This window comes from Cyprinodon tularosa, unplaced genomic scaffold (assembly GCF_016077235.1).
Source record: "Cyprinodon tularosa strain WSP-4 unplaced genomic scaffold, ASM1607723v1 ctg66, whole genome shotgun sequence".
Taxonomy (NCBI): Eukaryota; Metazoa; Chordata; class Actinopteri; order Cyprinodontiformes; family Cyprinodontidae; genus Cyprinodon; species Cyprinodon tularosa.
In genome coordinates, this window is record NW_024039407.1 from 3926097 (window position 1) to 3945178 (window position 19082).

At 39.4% G+C, this 19082-nt stretch overlaps 1 protein-coding gene across 3 annotated transcripts; it reads left to right on the plus strand.

Annotated features, from left to right (window-relative positions):
- The first annotated feature begins 327 nt into the window (after positions 1 to 327).
- LOC119799503 (kelch-like protein 12) lies at positions 328 to 19048 on the plus strand. Of its 3 annotated transcripts, none has more exons than XM_038309432.1 (12): positions 328 to 838; positions 2356 to 2582; positions 7724 to 7877; positions 8217 to 8434; positions 11967 to 12116; positions 12234 to 12348; positions 12432 to 12538; positions 12627 to 12822; positions 12933 to 13091; positions 17479 to 17577; positions 17647 to 17833; positions 18160 to 18369. In XM_038309432.1, the coding sequence occupies exons 1-12, from the start codon at positions 781 to 783 to the stop codon at positions 18173 to 18175; spliced, it is 1686 nt and encodes a 561-aa protein (XP_038165360.1). In that variant the 5' UTR covers positions 328 to 780; the 3' UTR covers positions 18176 to 18369. The 3 variants fall into 3 exon arrangements, with proteins under 3 accessions (XP_038165360.1, XP_038165358.1, XP_038165359.1); XM_038309430.1 differs by lacking the exon at positions 18160 to 18369 and adding an exon at positions 18829 to 19048 and having other exon boundaries at positions 329 to 838; XM_038309431.1 differs by lacking the exon at positions 18160 to 18369 and adding an exon at positions 18829 to 19048 and having other exon boundaries at positions 330 to 621.
- The last annotated feature ends 34 nt before the right edge of the window (positions 19049 to 19082 follow it).

Consider the following 19082-nt stretch of genomic DNA (forward strand, 5'->3'; position numbering starts at 1 on the left):
AGTGTAATAACATAAATGCGGATGCTTGCACAGTTGCCTTGGGTTAAGAGCGTTCTGTATGGAGTTCCATTTAGTTTCCTGGATTTTTTTAATGCATGCGTGATTTAGCTTCACTCGTGTTCCTCTAGTTGACTGACGAATATTGTAAATAATCCACATTCATCGATGTACTTGGGGTGGTTATTCAATATATGTATACGTTTGAGTTATTCGTGTGATATATAATGTGAATCATATGAAACTTGAACAGCTGCGTGCCTGTCACAATATGGCCGTGACGTTGACGTATACGTTCCCGACGCTCGTGCAGCGTCTGTTCTTCAAGCGCAATGTCTGTTTACGTCCCGTCTGAGGAGTCGTTGCTGCTGCAGCTTTTTTTTCTCGTGGTGGAACTGTGACCTGCTGCAGTTAGTTGCTGTTTAAAGACTTAATATGAAGTTATTCTGAAATTGTTCACGTTTACGTCCCCGCAGAGGCCAGACATGTTGGTCAGGGTCATGACAGATTAGGTTTATTTGAGTTAGGCCAACTGACAGTAAACAGGAGACTTTGGTGCTACTAACGTTAGCTGGCAAAGCAACTTAGCTTAGGCGCTTTGAATCTGCCTTACTGCCGCGACAGGTATTATGACAATTCTTGCCAACTTCTTCTGTGTGTGTCGCTTCTTGTGTTGTCTTCCTGGGCCCTCTAGCCCGCTTCATATAGCTGTGTTTTCTTGAGTTGTTGTCTGGCGTTGGCGTTAGCCGTCAGCTGTCGTTGACTGCTGCTGACTGTTAGCTGATGTGTAGCTATAGTTATTGCCTCCCAGTGGTGGAAAAAGTGTTCAAATCTTTTAACGGTAAGTTTTATCTCAACAAACCTACATGCAAATAGAAAAAAAAAAAAATAAATATATATATATATATATATATATATATATATATATATATATATATATATATATATAGAAGCATTCGAAATATGAAATAAGTCAATCCTTAATACATACATTTAGATATTACTGATTCTGTCCAAAATAAAATATTGTTTCATTCAAATTAAGTATATTTATTAACAACTGAGCATGCTCAGGTGTAATTGTTTCGTTATAGACAGGTAACAAAATTTATTTAATATTGTCTTGCAGTATAAGACCAATTGCACTCAATCTACACTATAAATCGCTGTTCAAGTAGTCGCTATGATTTTCCATAATCAAATATAATATAAGATATAGTCATAAAATATTTTTTTTAATAATTGTAATACCATAAGACTAATCTTTCTCATTCTTTATTAATGATAATCTTGGAAATTTTTTGCTTACAGATTATAAAAAAAATAACAATTAAGATTAGAGAATTGCAATCAGCAGTATGCCTATATTTTTGTTTCTTTATTTAAAAAGAAAAGGTGAGTTACACATATTTTTGTTTTTTTGAATATCTGTTTATGACGGCAGATGAGCGCTCACACTGAGTCTGGTTCTGCTGGACGTTTCTTCCTGTTAAAAGGGAGTTTTTCCTCTCCACTGTCGCTACAAGCATGCTTAGTCTGAGGGATTACATCTGAGTCAATGAGTCGATGCAATCAACTGGTTTTCCTTAGATAGAAAACTTTGAATCAATTTGAATGTATGATCTGGTGAACTGTAAAGTGCACTGAGATGACATGTGTTGTGAATTGGTGCTATAGAAATAAACTAAATTGAATTGAAATATAATTGAACTAAAAGAAGCGTGCAATCTATATGGCAACTTAGTTTTGATTAATAATCTGAAACATATGTTTTTTTTAAGTGATCTGTATCTTTACATTTCTGTTAATACTCTTAATTTCTTGAGTTGTTTTCTAAATCACCTAACAAACATTAAAATTATTCTGTAATATTATGGAATCTTAATGGCAGAAAACGCTCTTTGATATTTACAGTTTTTATCTTTGGATGCAATTTAGTGGAATCAGTATTTAGGATATTTTGTTCTACAGAGAGTGAGATCTAACATTCATGCTGCAGCTGTTGGGCTGAAATGTTATTAAATGTTTCAATCTGCACCTTGTCTGGCCTCTTAGGCCTCTTTTTTAATGTTGGTGTTGGTACGCTGGATCTCTGAAGGGAAATCTGGGTCCCTTTAACCTGCTTTGTCTTGGGCAATCTGTCTTTTAACTGAAAGGAAATTTTATTTCTGCAGTACTGCACGGGATAACATGCATAATTTATTTATGAAAGCTTCCAACACACTTGAAACACTATAGGAGCCACAAGTTTGACCTAGAATTTATAGTTAACTATGACTGTCTTTTTACAGCCACATTAAACAAACCGCAGATGCGTTATCCTGATTACGTAGACATTTTTGTTTGTGTTGTTTTCAGATTCCTGCGGTAGTTTGAGATCCTTGACGGATTCCCAAGGCAACATGGCTCCTAAAGACATCATGACCAACTCGCATGCCAAATCCATCCTCAATGCAATGAACTCACTACGCAAGAGCAACACGCTCTGCGACATCACTCTGAGGGTGGACAGCACAGACTTTCCAGCTCACCGGATCGTCCTGGCCGCCTGCAGCGACTATTTCTGTGCCATGTTCACCAGCGAGGTAAACATTTTTTCTGTCTTACTAAGATGATGGCATTTGCTTTTTTGATGGAAGTACTCAAACTATTGAAATTGGGTGAAGAAAAGAGTGTTGTTACGCATAATAAACATCTGAGATCTTTTACATCTAATCTGATCTAATCATCTAATATCATCTAAGTTGATTAGTCCATCTTTTTATATTTAAATACTAGTATAGTGACCATAATTAAGTGAAAAATATGCAGGTTTACAAAAGGAAAACAATATAAGGAACTAAGGTATGTTTCATGTTTCACTGTTTCATAGAAAAGCCTAATAGGAAGTTAAGGTCAGCAAATTGAGCATGTTTACATGCACAGCAGAAATCTGATAACAGGGAAATCAGATAGCAGGGGCCCGTACCACGAAGAGAGCTCAACATAGCGGGATTACTTCCAGTCTATCCAGTTTAACTAATCCACAACAGTGCAAACAGAATAAATACCTCAAAGCTGGTTATTAACTCGCTAACTCAGGCCAGATTGAACTGATCAGGAATCTTTGCTCGGCCGGCTTCAAGCTAGCAGACCAATTACAACCACAAGCTCAGAAGGGAGAACACTGTATTTCTACTGCGAGGAAAAAAACTCATCTTACAGCAATACAATGAGGGGGAAAAAAAGTTTCAATGAAAACTCAAACATGGTGGCTGCATAAAAGAGACACCACATAGCGTGGCAAAGGATTGCTGACAAGTTAAACATCCGTGTCATTTAACACAGACTGCATCCCAATTAGGGATGGGAATCGAAAACCGGTTCCTGTTAAGAACCGGTTCCGTATTTTCCGATTCCATGGCATCGTTTGGCAGCTCACTGAACGATTCTTTTTTCGATTCCCGCAGCACCAGAGCCTAGAGCGCCGGCTCTGGGGAGCACGACTTACGTCACGTTTTTACGTAAGTTACGTAAGTTACGCAAGTTACGCAAGTTACGCAAGTTGGAAGAACTATTCGAGGAGGAAGACAACGAGCTGCGGTCACTTTGTGAATCAAAGTGCCCAGAGGGTAGATCAGGAAATCCAGCTCTATAAAAGCTTGCCCTCCATCCCCTGCAGGGATAGCGCCACACTGTGGTGGTGGAACAAGCAAGATACGCTGCCCTTGCTATCTGACTGGCTGAAAACTACCTCTGTGTGCAGGCTTCCTCCACCCCATCTGAGAGGGTGTTCTCCACGGCTGGAGACACCATAAGCCCTGAAAGATCCTGTATCCTTCCAGAAAAAGCAGATATGCTCATCTTTCTGCAAAATAACTGTTAATTTTCCCTACTACTCTTTTATAATTAGTATTTTTTGTTATTTAAAATAGGTTATTATCCCATCATTTGTTATTAGACATTGTTGGTTATTAAGTTTGTTCTTGTATATTTATTTTTCATTTAAACACAGATGTTACTCCAGTTTCACATTTCCTGTGGACATCTTGATCTTGTTGAGTTTGTAAGATTGTGCAATAGTTAAGTAAACAAAGTTGATGCTGATAATCAAACTGTTTGTTCTCCTTTTTCCCCCAAATTGGAATCGAAAAAAGAATCGATAAAGAATCGAATCATTTCATAGAATCGAAAAGGGAATCGGAATCGTGAAAATCTTTTCAATTCCCAACCCTAATCCCAATTACTGTACTGCATAATAATTATGTTCCCATCAAACCCAAAAACATAATTTAATCTAGTTTTAATTCAATAATGCATGAGCTCTAATAAAGATGGAAGCTGATGCCACTATTGAATCATATTAATACAAGAAGTGAGTGAAATCATCCCGATTTCTCAACTGTCAGATCTTTTTTTTTTTTTTTTTTCACCTGCCAGTTTACCATTAATCCCCCATGGAGCAGCTTCAGTGTAACATCTGTGTCTCTGCAAACAAGTATATATGTTTGCAAACTTGTATGTTTAACAGGCAGTTTTTAATAATGTGATGAGCTGGCAATTGCATAATAAATCATGGCCATACATACAGTCTGTGATACAGTGAGGAACGCATTCCTGATTGTCGCACAGCCGACACACGATTCCAGGATCTGGCATATATACCAGTCCGGCCCGTGAAAACCTGTATCGCACATATAAATAATTGTCACCATGATCCAAATGGTCAAGGGAATTTAGGGAATTTAGTAGTTTATAAAGACATCATACCGGAGAAAACCACTACAGAATAGTAAAAGGTTGCCATGTCAAAAGGGAAACAAAAGGAAAAATGAACAAAAAAACTATTCATTTGTCAAGAACATATTTTGTTTTAACAGTTTTTGCGGTTGCAAGTTCTTTTATTATGTTGTTGTTTTGTTTAAGTTCTTTTTTCCTTTGAATTAAATCATGTTTTCAATGAAAGGGGGCATCATTGTTTCCTGAACAGCTGATTGGCTGCTGGGTGGAGCCTTTTCTAGGATTCAGATCAATCCTGAAAGCTAGGTTTGCCGTTCAGCTTGCGTTACCGTGGCGACTAACCTTGCTAAGAAGGAATCCAGCTTCGTGATACCGGAAAGTCAGGGTCCTCGTCTACCTACTCCAGTCTGCAATCTTATTACATGCTTACTAGAAGCATGTTTAGAGCGCAGACTGTTGGGAGAGAATTGAGGTTGATAAATTTACCAACACTCAGTGGAGAGACAACTTAGGATGCCTCAGAGAGCTTTCATGAAACTGTGCCAGCTGACAAGGAATGTTGTTAGTCCCAGCATGGCCATACCTCTCATCATAAAACTCTTTGCAGAGTACTCAAAGTCTCTTTATTTAATGAGCAAATTTCAACTTTGCAAGCTAATGTGACAGAAGAGGCTGTAAATGAAGCCATTCCTTAATTTACCCCTTATCTCCTGGCTGATTCTTTTTCTTTGGACCTGTATGGATGTTACGCAACGAAGGAAATCTGAGACAATGTTTACAATGTTTACATGAACAAATAATCGTAGCACTGCGGAGAAATCCAGCTGTGGTTGGGAATTTCCTTAAGGGCGAAAAATTTTGATGGTTACTGAAACGTTTCGTATCTTTCTACTTTTCCTCCGTCTGAGCGTACATGTTTTGTCTGAGTAGCTGAAGCTCAGCTGTAATAGGATCAAAATCCCCCCCCCCCAAAAACAGAAAAATCATAGTGAAAAATATATATTTATTCAGATAGTAGGCTTTTGGAAGCCTTTGAATTCAGCGTGACTGAACCTTTACCTACCATGTTTAAAAGGCAATAGGTGGGAACCAACACATTTAAATTCTACCTGTTAAAAACAGAATGGTCAAGTATTTCTCTAGAATCGGGGCAGAAGATATAAAACGCTCAACTTTCCAGAAGTACCTTTAAGCTAACATTAGTGTATGTATACCGTAAATTTCGGACTATAAGCCGCTACTTTTTTCCCGCTGTTTGAACACTGCGGCCTATAATACAGTGCGGCTGATAGATGTTTTTTTTCATGGCGCGAAAAACAGACGAAGAGAAATCCTTCACCAAAACTGGCCGCATGCGAAGGTTTCTCAATGCGTGGAGCTGTGTGAAAACATCCAGCATCACCGGCGGGTTTCTGAAGGCTGGGCTGCTGCGGGATGAAGAGGACCGCGAGTGCTCAAGCGAGAGCGACAAGGATGAGACTGTAGTCAGTGACAGCATCCTGAAGTTGTTCCATTCAGACACCGAGGAAGAGGACTTTGAGGGTTTTAGTGCGCAGGAGGAAGAAGAAAGTAATTAATAACTTTTCCTGGTCGGCTGCAATGTTCTGTGCATTGTTCAATTAAAAGTACCGGTATATGCAGCGTTATTTGCGTGTTACCGACACATACGTATATTTAAAGGAATAGTACACCCAAAACATGATTAGCCTTCATTTTCTACTCACCCCCATGCTGAACAACACTCTGGAGTACTTTTTTGATATCTCAAATGCATCTGGAGATCTGCGAGGCTTTTTGCTGTCTGCTGACATTCAAATATTTGGAGGTCTATGGTGCCCGAGGCAGAAAGGTCCATAAAAGTCCACAAAAAACGTGTCAATATTCCTCCATACTGCTCGTCCAATGTATTCCAAGTGTCCTGAGTGGGTAGCATCCAGAATTTACTCGAAACGAAGTCATTTAGAATGTTTTTAGAGCATAAACAGTAGTGTATAGGATTTCCTGAAAGCGCGCGCCTGTGCGTTCACGACGCTACGGAAGCCGGCAGACCACCCCAGATGAAAGTGCGCATTCAGCGTCTGCTCTGCCGATAATGCAAGCGTAGAAGAAGAAATGTGCTGTTTACCTGTGCAAAGAAAGAAACAACGAAAGAAAAATGTCTGAGGACTTCAGTGTTGAGGAAGAGCATGAGTTCTTTGCTGAGCTGAATGCGCACTTTCATCTGGTTTGGTCTGCCGCGGTTTCCGTAGCGTCGTGAACGCGCTTTTAGGAAATCCTATACACTACTGTTTATGCTCTAAAAACATTCTAAATGACTTCGTTTCGAGTAAATTCTGGATGCTACCCACTCAGGACACTTGGAATACATTGGACGAGCAGTATGGAGGAATATTGACACGTTTTTTGTAGACTTTTATGGACCTTTCTGTCTCGGGCACAATAGACCTCCATTATTTGAATGTCAGCAGACAGCAAGAAGCCTCCCAGATCTCCAGATGCATTTGAGATATCAAAAAAGTACTCCAGAGTGTTGTTCAGCATGGGGGTGAGTAGAAAATGAAGGCTAATCATGTTTTGGGTGTACTATTCCTTTAAATGTGTTACAGGTAGTTTGAAAAAAAACCCATTCATTATATGTACCGTATTTGTTTGTTTTATCATATGGATTAAATCAAACGTTAAAAATATGCTCACATGTAATATCTTTATTTTTAAATATCTCCTACAACGTGGGAAACCTGCGGCTTAAAATCCGGTGCGGCTTATAAAAGTACAAAATTTATTTTCTTTCTAAAATTAGAGTGTGCGGCTTGTAATCAGGTGCGCTCTATAGTCCGGAATTTATGGTATATTTGAGCTCTTATTTGAGGTGAAATAATAGCTCACAAAAGTCAAACATTTGCACCAAATTCTCATATTTAAAATCCACTGAAGTCTCTTGCTGTTTGACTTTCTGGTAAGACGTGAAGCTAACTTCCTAATGTTGCGTTTCATTGTGATCCTACAGCTTGCAGAAAAGGGGAAATCGTTTGTCGACATTCAGGGACTCACTGCATCGACTATGGAGATCTTGTTGGACTTTGTGTACACAGAGACGGTTCTTGTCACAGTGGAAAACGTGCAAGAACTGCTTCCTGCAGCATGTCTGCTGCAACTTAAAGGTATGTTTTTCATAGGTGGATATTCCAGTTTTTATTTGATCAAGGTTGTTTTATTTAATTTAGGCAGAGACAATCTTCAGTTGGTATTTTCCTCAGGTGTTAAGACGCATGTTTTTAAAAGTCTCGTTATTTTCAGCTATGATTAACTTCCGTGGTGTTGAAACGGTAACTGAGAGTGATTCTCAGTCACAGAGATAAAGTTTGGCTTTTTAAAACTAAAATGACCTCAGCGGTTCTGAATTGGAGACTTTTAGTGACTCGTAAGTCCTGTCTGTCTGGGTCTTGGGTCAGTGTGATTGGAAGGTGTTTATATACAAACATAATGCTGTTTTTCTCCAGGGGTGAAAAGGGCGTGCTGCGATTTTCTGGAGAGTCAGCTCGATCCGTCCAACTGCCTGGGGATCCGCGACTTCGCCGAAACTCACAACTGCCTTGACCTGATGCAGGCCGCCGAGCTCTTTTCCCAGAAGCATTTCTCCGAGGTGGTTCAGCACGAGGAGTTCATGCTCCTGAGCCAAACAGAAGTCGAAAAGCTCATAAAGTGTGATGAAATCCAGGTAGGATTGATTAGCGGAGGTCTGACGTTGGATGCTTCTAAATCCGTTTTGCAGGATATGAAAAACAGAAGACCTGCTGCTATTGGCAGTTTGAAGAAGAGTGAATTTGTCTTGAATTTTCCACTTTTCTTCTTCTCTTTTCACAACCTGAGCATGAAAATAATAACAAGCATTGACTTGTAACTTTAACACTACCCACCCACCACAATTTTTGGTTTTGTGGACTGGCCTGACGGTGAAATAGCAGGGAAGTGAACCTGATTTAAGTTTGCCTTTGCCAGGAAATTCCTGTTTTCCAACCACATGCCTCGTTTTTCTGAAAACACATTATCTTAGCATGATATACAGACCATCAATTGTTTCAAAATGTTGTTCCTGGGATTTTTGTTGTTTTAAAGGGAAAACAAGACTATACATGTAGAAATAAGTCACGGATAATTTCCCCTCAGTTAAATCAGCCTCTGTCATCTTGGAGGATTTTAGGGGTTGTTTGACCTCGGGCTGATTGCACTTTTACATGTTCACATTGTAAAATGAAATTCCTGTGAAAGATCTACATTGTGGTTTCAAGCTGAAAGGAAACTGAAAATGAAATGTCCTGCAAAATCTGCTTCATATAAATATGCCGATACTGAAACTAGGGAGGAAAAAAAATGTTATTTTAAAGCCATTTCCAGTAAAGAAAGTTGTTTTTGGGATGTACCCACCTTTCACTTACGCATTATCACTTTGACTTCTGTAATTTGTGTATAAATTGCTTTAATGTGAGCAGAGAGTGTGATTTGGTGTAATCCTTCAGGAATTAGCAAAACTTTGCTACAAGGCGAGAAAATGCTTTTGGCAATGTAGTACATATCTGACAAGCAATACCCTGTGGGTTTCCCTACATGGCCTGTGATATAGTACAACCTACCACATATTGCCTAAATGCAGATATTGCAACAATGCTGCCATTGCTGTTTTGAGGATTTTTGCCAGTATGTAGTAAATGCAGCTGGTATAGTTTATTCATCACAGCCTTAAATGTTTCTCTGTGGCAATAAAGGAAATAAACTAAATGCAGTCTGCACTAAAATGTAAATAATTATAAAAATATTAATATTCTGTATTTTTGTATTTGAATTTAATGTGAAATCATGGGCACAGAGTGTAAAAAAAAAAAAAAAAAAAAAAAAGAATTGGGTAAAAGAGATTGAATTTTTGCAGTTAGAAGTAGCCGATGTGGGGAAGCATGATGGGAAGTATTTCCCATAAGTCTGTTTGACCAGTTCAGTTGGTTATTATATATTGCTGCTAAAATTAGGGGTGTAAATTAGAATCGTTTTGTATTGATGCATCGATCCAACAGCCGACGATCCGATGCATCGACACGTCCGCAAGAGAATCGATTCATGTATTTTTTTTTTCCTCAGGTCTATTTTTATCCATTTGCTCCTGGGCGTAATTCTCCCTCCCATGCTGCGGTGGCGCTAAACCTATTTTGCCCTCCTACCTCGCTTCCTGGTTATACTGTTTTTTTTTTATTGAATATATAAGAAAACAATAACAATCTCAAATAACAAGTCAATAACAAATATTTCAATACAAGAAGAAATATCACAACTCCTGCTTTTGAAAAATACAATTAAATGCACAGCCTGGAACAAAGTATAAAATAAAATAAAATAAATAAAAATAAATAAAATTCCTGGTTATACTGTTACAGCAGTGTGTTGCAGTAAGCTTGACACAGACATTTTTAAATTATGCCCAACATTGAAGCGTGGTCTGAGCTACTCGCTGTGGGTCTAGATACGGCCGAGGCGGCGAGGAAGTGGGGGCGAGTTTAGTCCGACGACGGAGGGACATGAGGGCCAAAAAGGGCAGGGATACAGGGGGAAAAAGGGTCCCAGCGTTCTCGCGCACCTCGCTCTTCTAGCGGGTCAAACTTCACGAGTTGTTTTCCGCAATTTCTGTCATAAAAACAAAACAATCCAGCCTCTGTCTGCGGCACTGTTTGCGGTGAGCTACAATTTGGGAGAGGTGCAGCGGAGCGTCTGTGGAGGGGGCGCGACGTCTGGAGCCGAGGTATTGAATTGCAATCATTGCACTGATTATGTGCAGTATTTTTTAATGCAACTTTTCTACTTGTGTTATTTGCTGTTGTTTCTAAAAAGAAATGCATAACAATATTACAGCTTTCATTGATTTGTTTCAAACTTGAAACTTTGTTTAGCCTGTAAGGTGCAAAAAAAAAAATTTCCGATTAATTGAATCGAATCGTATCGTGGTGTATTCTTTAGAATCGAAAATAATCAAATCGTTTGGTCAGGAAATCGATACTGAATCAAATCGCCATGATGGATGTGCCAAATGATTGATAATAATAATCATAGTTAATCATTTAAAACTTTTATAAAGTAATTGTCAGTTATTTGATTATCAGGCTGCTTCTTCTATCAGCATTAGCTGGAAAATGTTAGAAAGGGAAACACAGCAGCTTATAGTTGACACTTTGAAATTAGGTCAGAGGCGCCTTTCTAGTAAAAAGTTTCACATTTTGTATCTTTGCGAGCAGAAAATGTGCTGTGTTCAAAGTGATAAACCAACTGAAAGTAGCACTAGAGAAAAAGATATGGCTTTCCAACTGTTTCATTGGAAAAGGGAGGCGTGCTTTTGTGCGAGCAGAGTTGTCTGTGCTGAGTTTGCCAAGTGAACCTGTGGCTTATAAACTGCACCAGCTGCTTCATTAGGTAACGCAGCCCTTCACTGCCTTCAAAGAGCAAATCCTTAGTGGTTTGTTTTACAGTAATGATGCCAAAAATGCTTCTCTGTGATGATATGTCTGTTTTCAAATTTTGCTGTGGAGAATTTTCCTGCAAGAACAAGATCGATTTAAAATATTGTATGGATTTTTCCTTTTTTTTTTATTATTCTTGCTTAAAACCATTGTCTGTGATTAAGTTTAACCCTTCTTGTTTAAATCAAAGTTTGTCTAAACCTGTGAAAATGGTCTAGTCACAGTCCAGAACTAAATCCATGTAAGGATTTGAAAACAGACGATTTTTATCCCTTCTGCCCGACTTCAACAACTTGAAAAAGTACAATAAATTCAATATCTTGACTTGCAAAGCTGGGGGAGACGTACCACTGGAGATCCAGAACTTGATCTAGAATCAAGGAGTACTAATGAACCTTCATTTTTATTTTCTTTTTTTATTATTATTTTAAACAATACAAAAAAACTATCCCTTTTTTTTCATTTCACTATTATGCACTGTTCAGTATTAATCAATCAAATTAAATTCTCAAAAATACATGTGCGGTTGTAATGTGAAAAACAAAAATAAATTCCAGAGCTGTATAAATATTTTCCCAGACTCTATCTGTTGTTTACTGGTTGTTGTTCATTCTGCTCAACATTCCTGCTATTTATGGGGTTTAACTGATCTTCCTCCATGCCTCTTATTTAAAGATAAACATTTTTATCTACATGTGTCCCTTCGCTGTGATTATGTTTCGCTTTAAACTGCTGGTGTTTTTTTGTGTCCAGGTGGATTCAGAGGAGCCTGTTTTTGAAGCCGTGTTGAACTGGGTCAAACACAACAGGAAAGAGCGAGAACCGTACCTCCCGGACATGCTGGAGTTTGTCCGCATGCCGCTCCTCACCCCCCGCTACATTACCGATGTCATCGATGCCGAGGTGAGCCGGGCGACCCGCAAACAGGTTGTTGTGTAATCAGGCGCCCGACGTCAGATGAAAGATCTCCTGCTGAAGCATTTATAACACCATAATTAAACAGGTTTTCACATGTTTTAGCCTCTCATTCGATGTAGCCTGCCTTGTCGAGACCTTGTTGATGAGGCCAAAAAATTCCACTTAAGACCGGAGCTGAGGAGTGAGATGCAGGGTCCTCGCACACAAGCCAGATTAGGTAGGAGCCCTGCTCTCAGGTGCAACTGATTTAGGTGCATGTGTCCGACACTGAAGCGTTTTGAACACATTCCATATTCCTAGGTGCCAAAGAAGTCCTGCTGGTTATAGGTGGGTTCGGCAGCCAGCAGTCTCCAATCGATGTTGTAGAGAAATATGATCCCAAAACCCAGGAATGGAGCTTTCTACCCGTGAGTGTTGAGTTATTTTTCAAAAAGTATTTTAAGGTTTTAACTTGTGTGGTGGTTTATTTGATGCTGACTTTTATGTCCACACCAGAACATCGCCCGTAAAAGACGCTACGTCGCCACCGTGTCTCTACACGATCGAGTTTACGTCATCGGGGGCTACGACGGCCGGTCGAGGCTCAGCTCTGTGGAGTGTCTGGACTACACAGCCGATGAAGACGGTGTTTGGTACACCGTCGCCACCATGAACGTACGCCGCGGTCTCGCTGGAGCCACGACTCTGGGAGGTAGATATTTTCAGTTTAGTTAGGTACTATTGTTGGAGACAGAAATGACTTTCAGGAGCAAAAGTCATGAATTTAGTTAGTCAGCATGGATGTTTTTTGATATTTTGCAGATATGATATATGTTGCTGGCGGCTTCGATGGCAGCCGACGGCACACCAGCATGGAGCGATACGATCCGAATATTGACCAGTGGAGCATGCTGGGAGATATGCAGACTGCTAGAGAGGGAGCTGGTCTAGTGGTGGCCAGTGGGCTTATATATTGTCTCGGTATGATGTTCACATAATGTCTGTTACAAATATTTTTGCTATTTCATAAGCTAAACCTCATTTAGAGGAAGATTGTTCTGCACTGAACATGTCTCTCATATATTTGATAAAATCTCTTTTTTTTTTTTTTTTTTTTTTTTTGATGAAAAGGAAACCTGGCAGGTTGCTTTGCCTCATTAACTTTACAAAAATAACAAAAGAAATACTGATCCAGAATTTCTTTCTATGTGAAAGACGAGTAGATTTAAAGACAGATGAGCTCTGAGCCAAGAGACGAATAAATCCTCTGGGCTCTAATAGACTAATTATAATGATTTATATTATAGATGATGCTTTCTAAGCTCTGATGTGATGCTTGAAAACAACTAAAAGTTTCTCTATATAATTTCAATACTTCATATAGCAAAAGGTAGAAAACCTCCATAATAAGGAAAGCCAACTTCATTTTGGCTAGTAGCACTTAGAAGGTTCTAGTTAAGTGTTACGTCCCCTGGCTTAGTCTAGGGGGTGTAAGGGACCAACATAAATTTAGACAGTGAACGAAGGAGTCAAAAGGGCATTTTAAAAGTTTTATTCTGCCATTTCTTTTGAATAAATTATGGTAAAAGCTTTAGGGATAGCCCGGGCCAAAATAACAAACAAAACAACCCTAAAGAAAAAAGAAAAGTGGACTTGCCTAACTCAATAAGAAACCAAAATATACAAACCTACAAAATTACCTACCTAACCAACACATAAAAAGGGGAAACTGGGGTTAAACAAAAGGGCAGCTCTCCCCTACAAAAACCATCCAAGCAGGTTTACTTAACAGCCCATTAGATTCAACAAGGAACACAGAGATGTACGGCAGGCAAATGCCTCAGAGGCCTGAAGTACCAACCTGACTCCGCCAGATGGATTTGCTCCGCATATCCATCTGGAAACCTTCCGTTGAAGAAATTTTGGGAAGGGGTGAAAATACTGGTTAGCTGATTGGCCTATGTTGGTGATAGACGGGCCAAATAAACCAATCAGATCAACGAAGCATAAGACGTACTAACAGAGCGACGACGAAGAGGAGCCAATTGATAGATCAAACTCTCGCCGAAACCAGTCAGGAGAAGAGTAAAAACATCTTTTCCTCTGAGAAAAGCCTCCAGAGCAGTGTTTTGCTCTTCTTTCAGTGAAGAAATACTCTGTAATTCCGATAAAACTTGCTCGATAGCCACGCTAACGCTAGTTTCATCGGCTGAAGCCGCCATGTTCTTTAGACTGAACTGTCGCCCTTCTCGTTGCGTCACACCTCAACCTGCCTCAAAGCCAACGCTGATTGGACGTTCGTTTGGTGAACTGCTCCAAATTTTCTTTAACGCAGTCTCCAGACTGATCTGCGAGTGAAACCTTGAAACTTGCGAGATCAGGATGGTCTCACGAGGCTACTGAAGTACTGCTTCACAGGCCTTAAATAGTCTTCAGGTGATCTTGATTGGACAGACTCAGGAAGCAGTCTTAAAGGCGGAGCCTAAAAAAGAGCAAGGTGTTAATTGGATGCAAGAACGAAGACATTCACTTGACTGTATGGATGGTTTTTTTATACATTTCCTCACTTTACTGTGTTTTAATATGGTTTTACATGAAAGTGAGTGAATAATGAATGAAATACAGTTGTATGAAATTATAAAGGGAAGTGAAATGGGTCAGTGGTTTTCTGTTTTCTTTTCATCTAAGATGTTGAAAAAAACGGCATGTATTCAAATTGTTCTCACTTTAGTTTGGTTCCCTGAATGAAATAAGGTGCCTTTAAAAGTCACCTTGTATTTTCAATATGTAAAAGATGTAGAGACAGTGGAGTTGATGATGGCAGGACACAGAAAGGATCCCCAATAGTAGAGAGACCGCATCCAAACATGGCCGCTCTTTATGAACTGTGCCACAATATTTTATAAATATTATTGTCTACAATTACTTAAAATGTCAAAACCATATATTCTGGTATGTGCAGTTAATCACAACATACCTGTGAGGGGCCAAGTTAAAAACAGGAGCAGGCACGTGAATTAGAAAAGTAGGGTTTTTAATTTACCCAAAAAAAACTGAAGTTACAAAATACTGAGCTCATAAAAGGAGGTCAAAGAAAGAAGCTGAACTCAGGTAAAAATTTGAAGAAACAACAAACCATCTGCATAAACAAAGAACACATCTGACCTCACACAGGCTTGACACACAAGAGTGTATATGCTGGCTCAGGAAACCATTAATGCACAATAGGGGTAAATAAACAAAGCAATCACCAACTACACTAAACACCACAGTAAAGGTAACTTTGCTAATGTACTAAACACCAAAAAAAGTAGAAGGAAAAGGTCCTAATCGTTATATGCAAATATTCATTTCAATAGAAAAGCTTATTTAATAAAAAATAAAAAAAGAGCTTATGGCCTCTCTACAGTTGCACTTATTGGCCTCTTCAACACTAATGGTGCAGTCCAATCGGGCCATTGTGCTGAAGTGTGCTCAGCCTTGGCCAGTATCTTTCAGCCATCAGCTCCCGGGCATCACAGCAATTAAGTAGAAGAAACAAGAGTTAATCATAGATAAAATAAAAAAATACATCGGTAAACTAAATGTGCGTGTTTACAAAGAACAAAGGTGTTTAAACCACCCAATAAACATTTTATTGCAAGCTAAAGTGCTGTTTAAAGGGAGACTTAGTGAATTTAATGGAGTGTAGCCATAGGTTTGGTCATCACAATACCTATGAAATGCTCTGTATTTAATTTGAGCTGCTACAAACATAACAGGTAGCCTGAAACCCCACATTACCTGGCTGATTCAAGGCTGTGCTAACTTGGGATTTCCATTGCTACCACACAGTTAGGCTAGCAGCCAAACCGACTCTCTGCTCATCTGAAATCTTTAAAAGCACATCATTTGAATTCACTAAAAGTACTGATGGTGTTATGACCAGTGATGGGACTAACGGCGTTGAAAGTAACGGCGTTACTAACGCCGTTACCTTGTTTTAGTAACGAGTAATCTAACTAATTACTTTGACTGTAACTATAACGCAGTTACAATTGCAGACACCCCGTTACTGCGCGTTACTCAGGCCGCACAATGAACCTTTTTTCATGATAGGACTCGTGCGCGCCTTGTCATGAGAGAGGGGAGGATGAGAATGGCTGATGTATAGTGAGATTCCGTCTGTCAGTTGGGTAGGTGGGTGTTTCCGCTGGCGGGTGTTAACGTACAGCACACACAGAGAGATGGAGAGTGAGGATGACTCCAGCAGCAAAACAGCGTTTTCCACATGGAAATACCGGTGTTACGTCGAGCTGCATTTCCCCATCGCATACGGTTTCCCCTGCATCTCTGCACAGCGCAGGCGGCACGAGTCACCGTGCAAGCGACAGGAAACGCGCATGCTCGCTAAAGGATGGATGGATGGATGGTTGGATAGATACTCTGCCTTTTCAACCTACTGTATTTTTTATTTTAAACATTATTTGATGGCCTTTGTGGCAGGGATGGAGATCCACATCTAGATAGACAGATGGATAGATAGATGTTGCAGTATCTATAACAACCCAAACACACAGGATTTCGGAATTAGACATCCCCAGTTATTCATTTCATATACTCACCAGATCTGAATGCCCTGTTAAAAAACTTTACATCGCGTTCCCCCCTGATGTCATTTACGTTGAGTTGCAATAAATGCAAAACTCTCTGCAGGTTCTTGTCTTTGTCGTCCGCTCTATTAAGCTGGCTTTAGAAACACACGGCGAGAAGGTGGGGGCTGGGTGGAGAGGGTTACGGGGGCGAGAAACACAAAAGTAACGCAATAGTTACTTTAACTACTAACTAGTTACTTTTATTGTGGAGTAACTCAGTTAGTAACTCAGTTACTTTTTGGGAGAAGTAACTAGTAACTATAACTAATTAATTTTTTCAAAGTAACGTGCCCAACACTGGTTATGACTATGTTTGTGCTTAAAAACGTCTTGAAACGTGAAAACGTAAGGATCTAAAAACTATACATTTGCAGCGCCTTGCGTTGATGCTCACAGCTCTGCTCTTTCAGCATTCCCAGGAAAAATGAAAAGGTCCTACCTGTCACCAGAAACTAAATTATGCGAGTACATTTTTCCTGAAACCCACCCTGGGCTCTATAAAAGCTCTTATGAAACCTTCCATTTTATGTACAGTGGAAAAGGGGCTTATGCCACAGTTTTGTATGGCTGTAGATCTAAAGTTAGTTAGATTGACCCTGTACCATTCAGATCTTACAAACTCATGTAACGGATGAGAAAAGGAACGACTTAAGGATAAAACAGCTTTAAAAATATATAAAGATATAAATACTATCAGCTTTTAATTAAAGCATTTTTTCTACTTTTACCTACAGGTGGTTATGATGGCCTAAATATTTTAAACTCAGTGGAAAGATATGACCCTCACACAGGCCACTGGACCAGCGTGACACCCATGGCCACGAAGCGATCAGGTAGGTTAGAAAATAAATTAATTAAAAAATTAATGTTGCTCACAGTCTGACACAATGACTTCTGTTCAGGGGCTGGTGTGGCGCTACTGAACGACCACATTTATGTTGTGGGAGGGTTTGATGGCGTTTCACACCTCGACTCGGTGGAGGTTTACAACATCAGGACAGACTACTGGACCACTGTGGCCAGTATGACGACTCCTCGGTGTTACGTGGGCGCAACCGTCCTCAGAGGACGACTCTACGCCATCGCCGGGTAAGATTAAGTGTTTGTTCAGTGGGCTTAGTTTTCTTTTAGCTTCTCCTCATTTGTAATATTTTATTTTTTTCTTGCATTTTTGTAGCTTAATGAATTAATGTTTTTATTTTAGAGATAAATTATTTAAATTGAATTGTAAGAGGACTTTATCTCATCCAGTAACCATTGCTCAGGCTGACAAAAAGAGTCCAACATTAATATCACTAACAGCTTCGGGGGGGCGCCAACACTAAAAGCTTAAGCTAACATCTTTACATTAGTCAGCCATAAGTGTAGCACTAGTTCAAACACAAAGTAGACACATTGTGTGGGATATGTTGCAGGTTTTTTACCACATAAGGTCTTTCACACCTTCTGAAGCTCGAAGTCTTTACATCTGCTTTGTCAGCAGTACATGAAGAAACATGCCGCCTCCAACCCAAAACCTCATAATAGTCATCTTCTGCTTTTTAGTCTTGTATTTTTAGACTAAAGAGCTGCGATCTTAAGAACATGTATTGTAAGACTGAATAAAGAATGTTTAAAAAGCTCAAATTCGTTTTGAGTTCTTTCCCCTTTAACATAATTTAAGGAATGTAAAAAGAAAACCTTACAGAAAAACCCCAGCTTTTTCTTAAAAAGAGCAGATTTTCTGGACTAAATATTTAACATCTTACAAGATTGACTGTCAGTCAGTTAGTTAAGCTTTATGTATGGAAAACTATACACATACAGGTCCACCTAATGAAAAATAAATAAGCGATAAAATGCATCTAGTGCTTCTTTAGTTTTTTAGATATTATAACAAATCTGATCTGTTACCGTATGAAATGTAAAATCAAGAAGTATTTTGAAGAGAAAACATGAAGTACACTCAAAGTTTAAAAGCAACATTTTTAGAGCAGAAAATAAAGTCGAGGAACACGCTGGAGAATCTAAATAGCAGAATAAGACGTAAACTTCCAATAGTGTCTCCACTGTGGTTCAAACTCAGTTCTTCTGATTTCTTCTAGATACGATGGAAACTCCCTCCTCAGCAGTATCGAATGTTATGACCCGGTTATCGACTCCTGGGAGGTCGTCACCTCCATGGCAACCCAGAGGTGCGACGCAGGAGTCTGTGTTCTGCGGGAGAAGTAACCCTGCGTCCGCCACAATGAGGACGAGAACAGAACAGGCAGTTAAGACTCTATTGAAAATGTCGCTACAAAGTAGAACCACAGAGGAAGGATGCTAATTAGTCAAGATTTTGAATATCCAAGCTGGT

Bases quoted from the DNA above. Each gene is read 5' to 3' on its own strand.
- LOC119799503 (XM_038309430.1), top strand. From the start codon at position 781: ATGTGTAGCTATAGTTATTGCCTCCCAGTGGTGGAAAAAGTGTTCAAA. The intron at 7,878-8,216 runs GTATGTTTTTCA...GTTTTTCTCCAG, and splicing joins ATGTCTGCTGCAACTTAAAG to GGGTGAAAAGGGCGTGCTGC. The intron at 13,092-17,478 runs GTATGATGTTCA...TTTTACCTACAG, and splicing joins TGGGCTTATATATTGTCTCG to GTGGTTATGATGGCCTAAAT.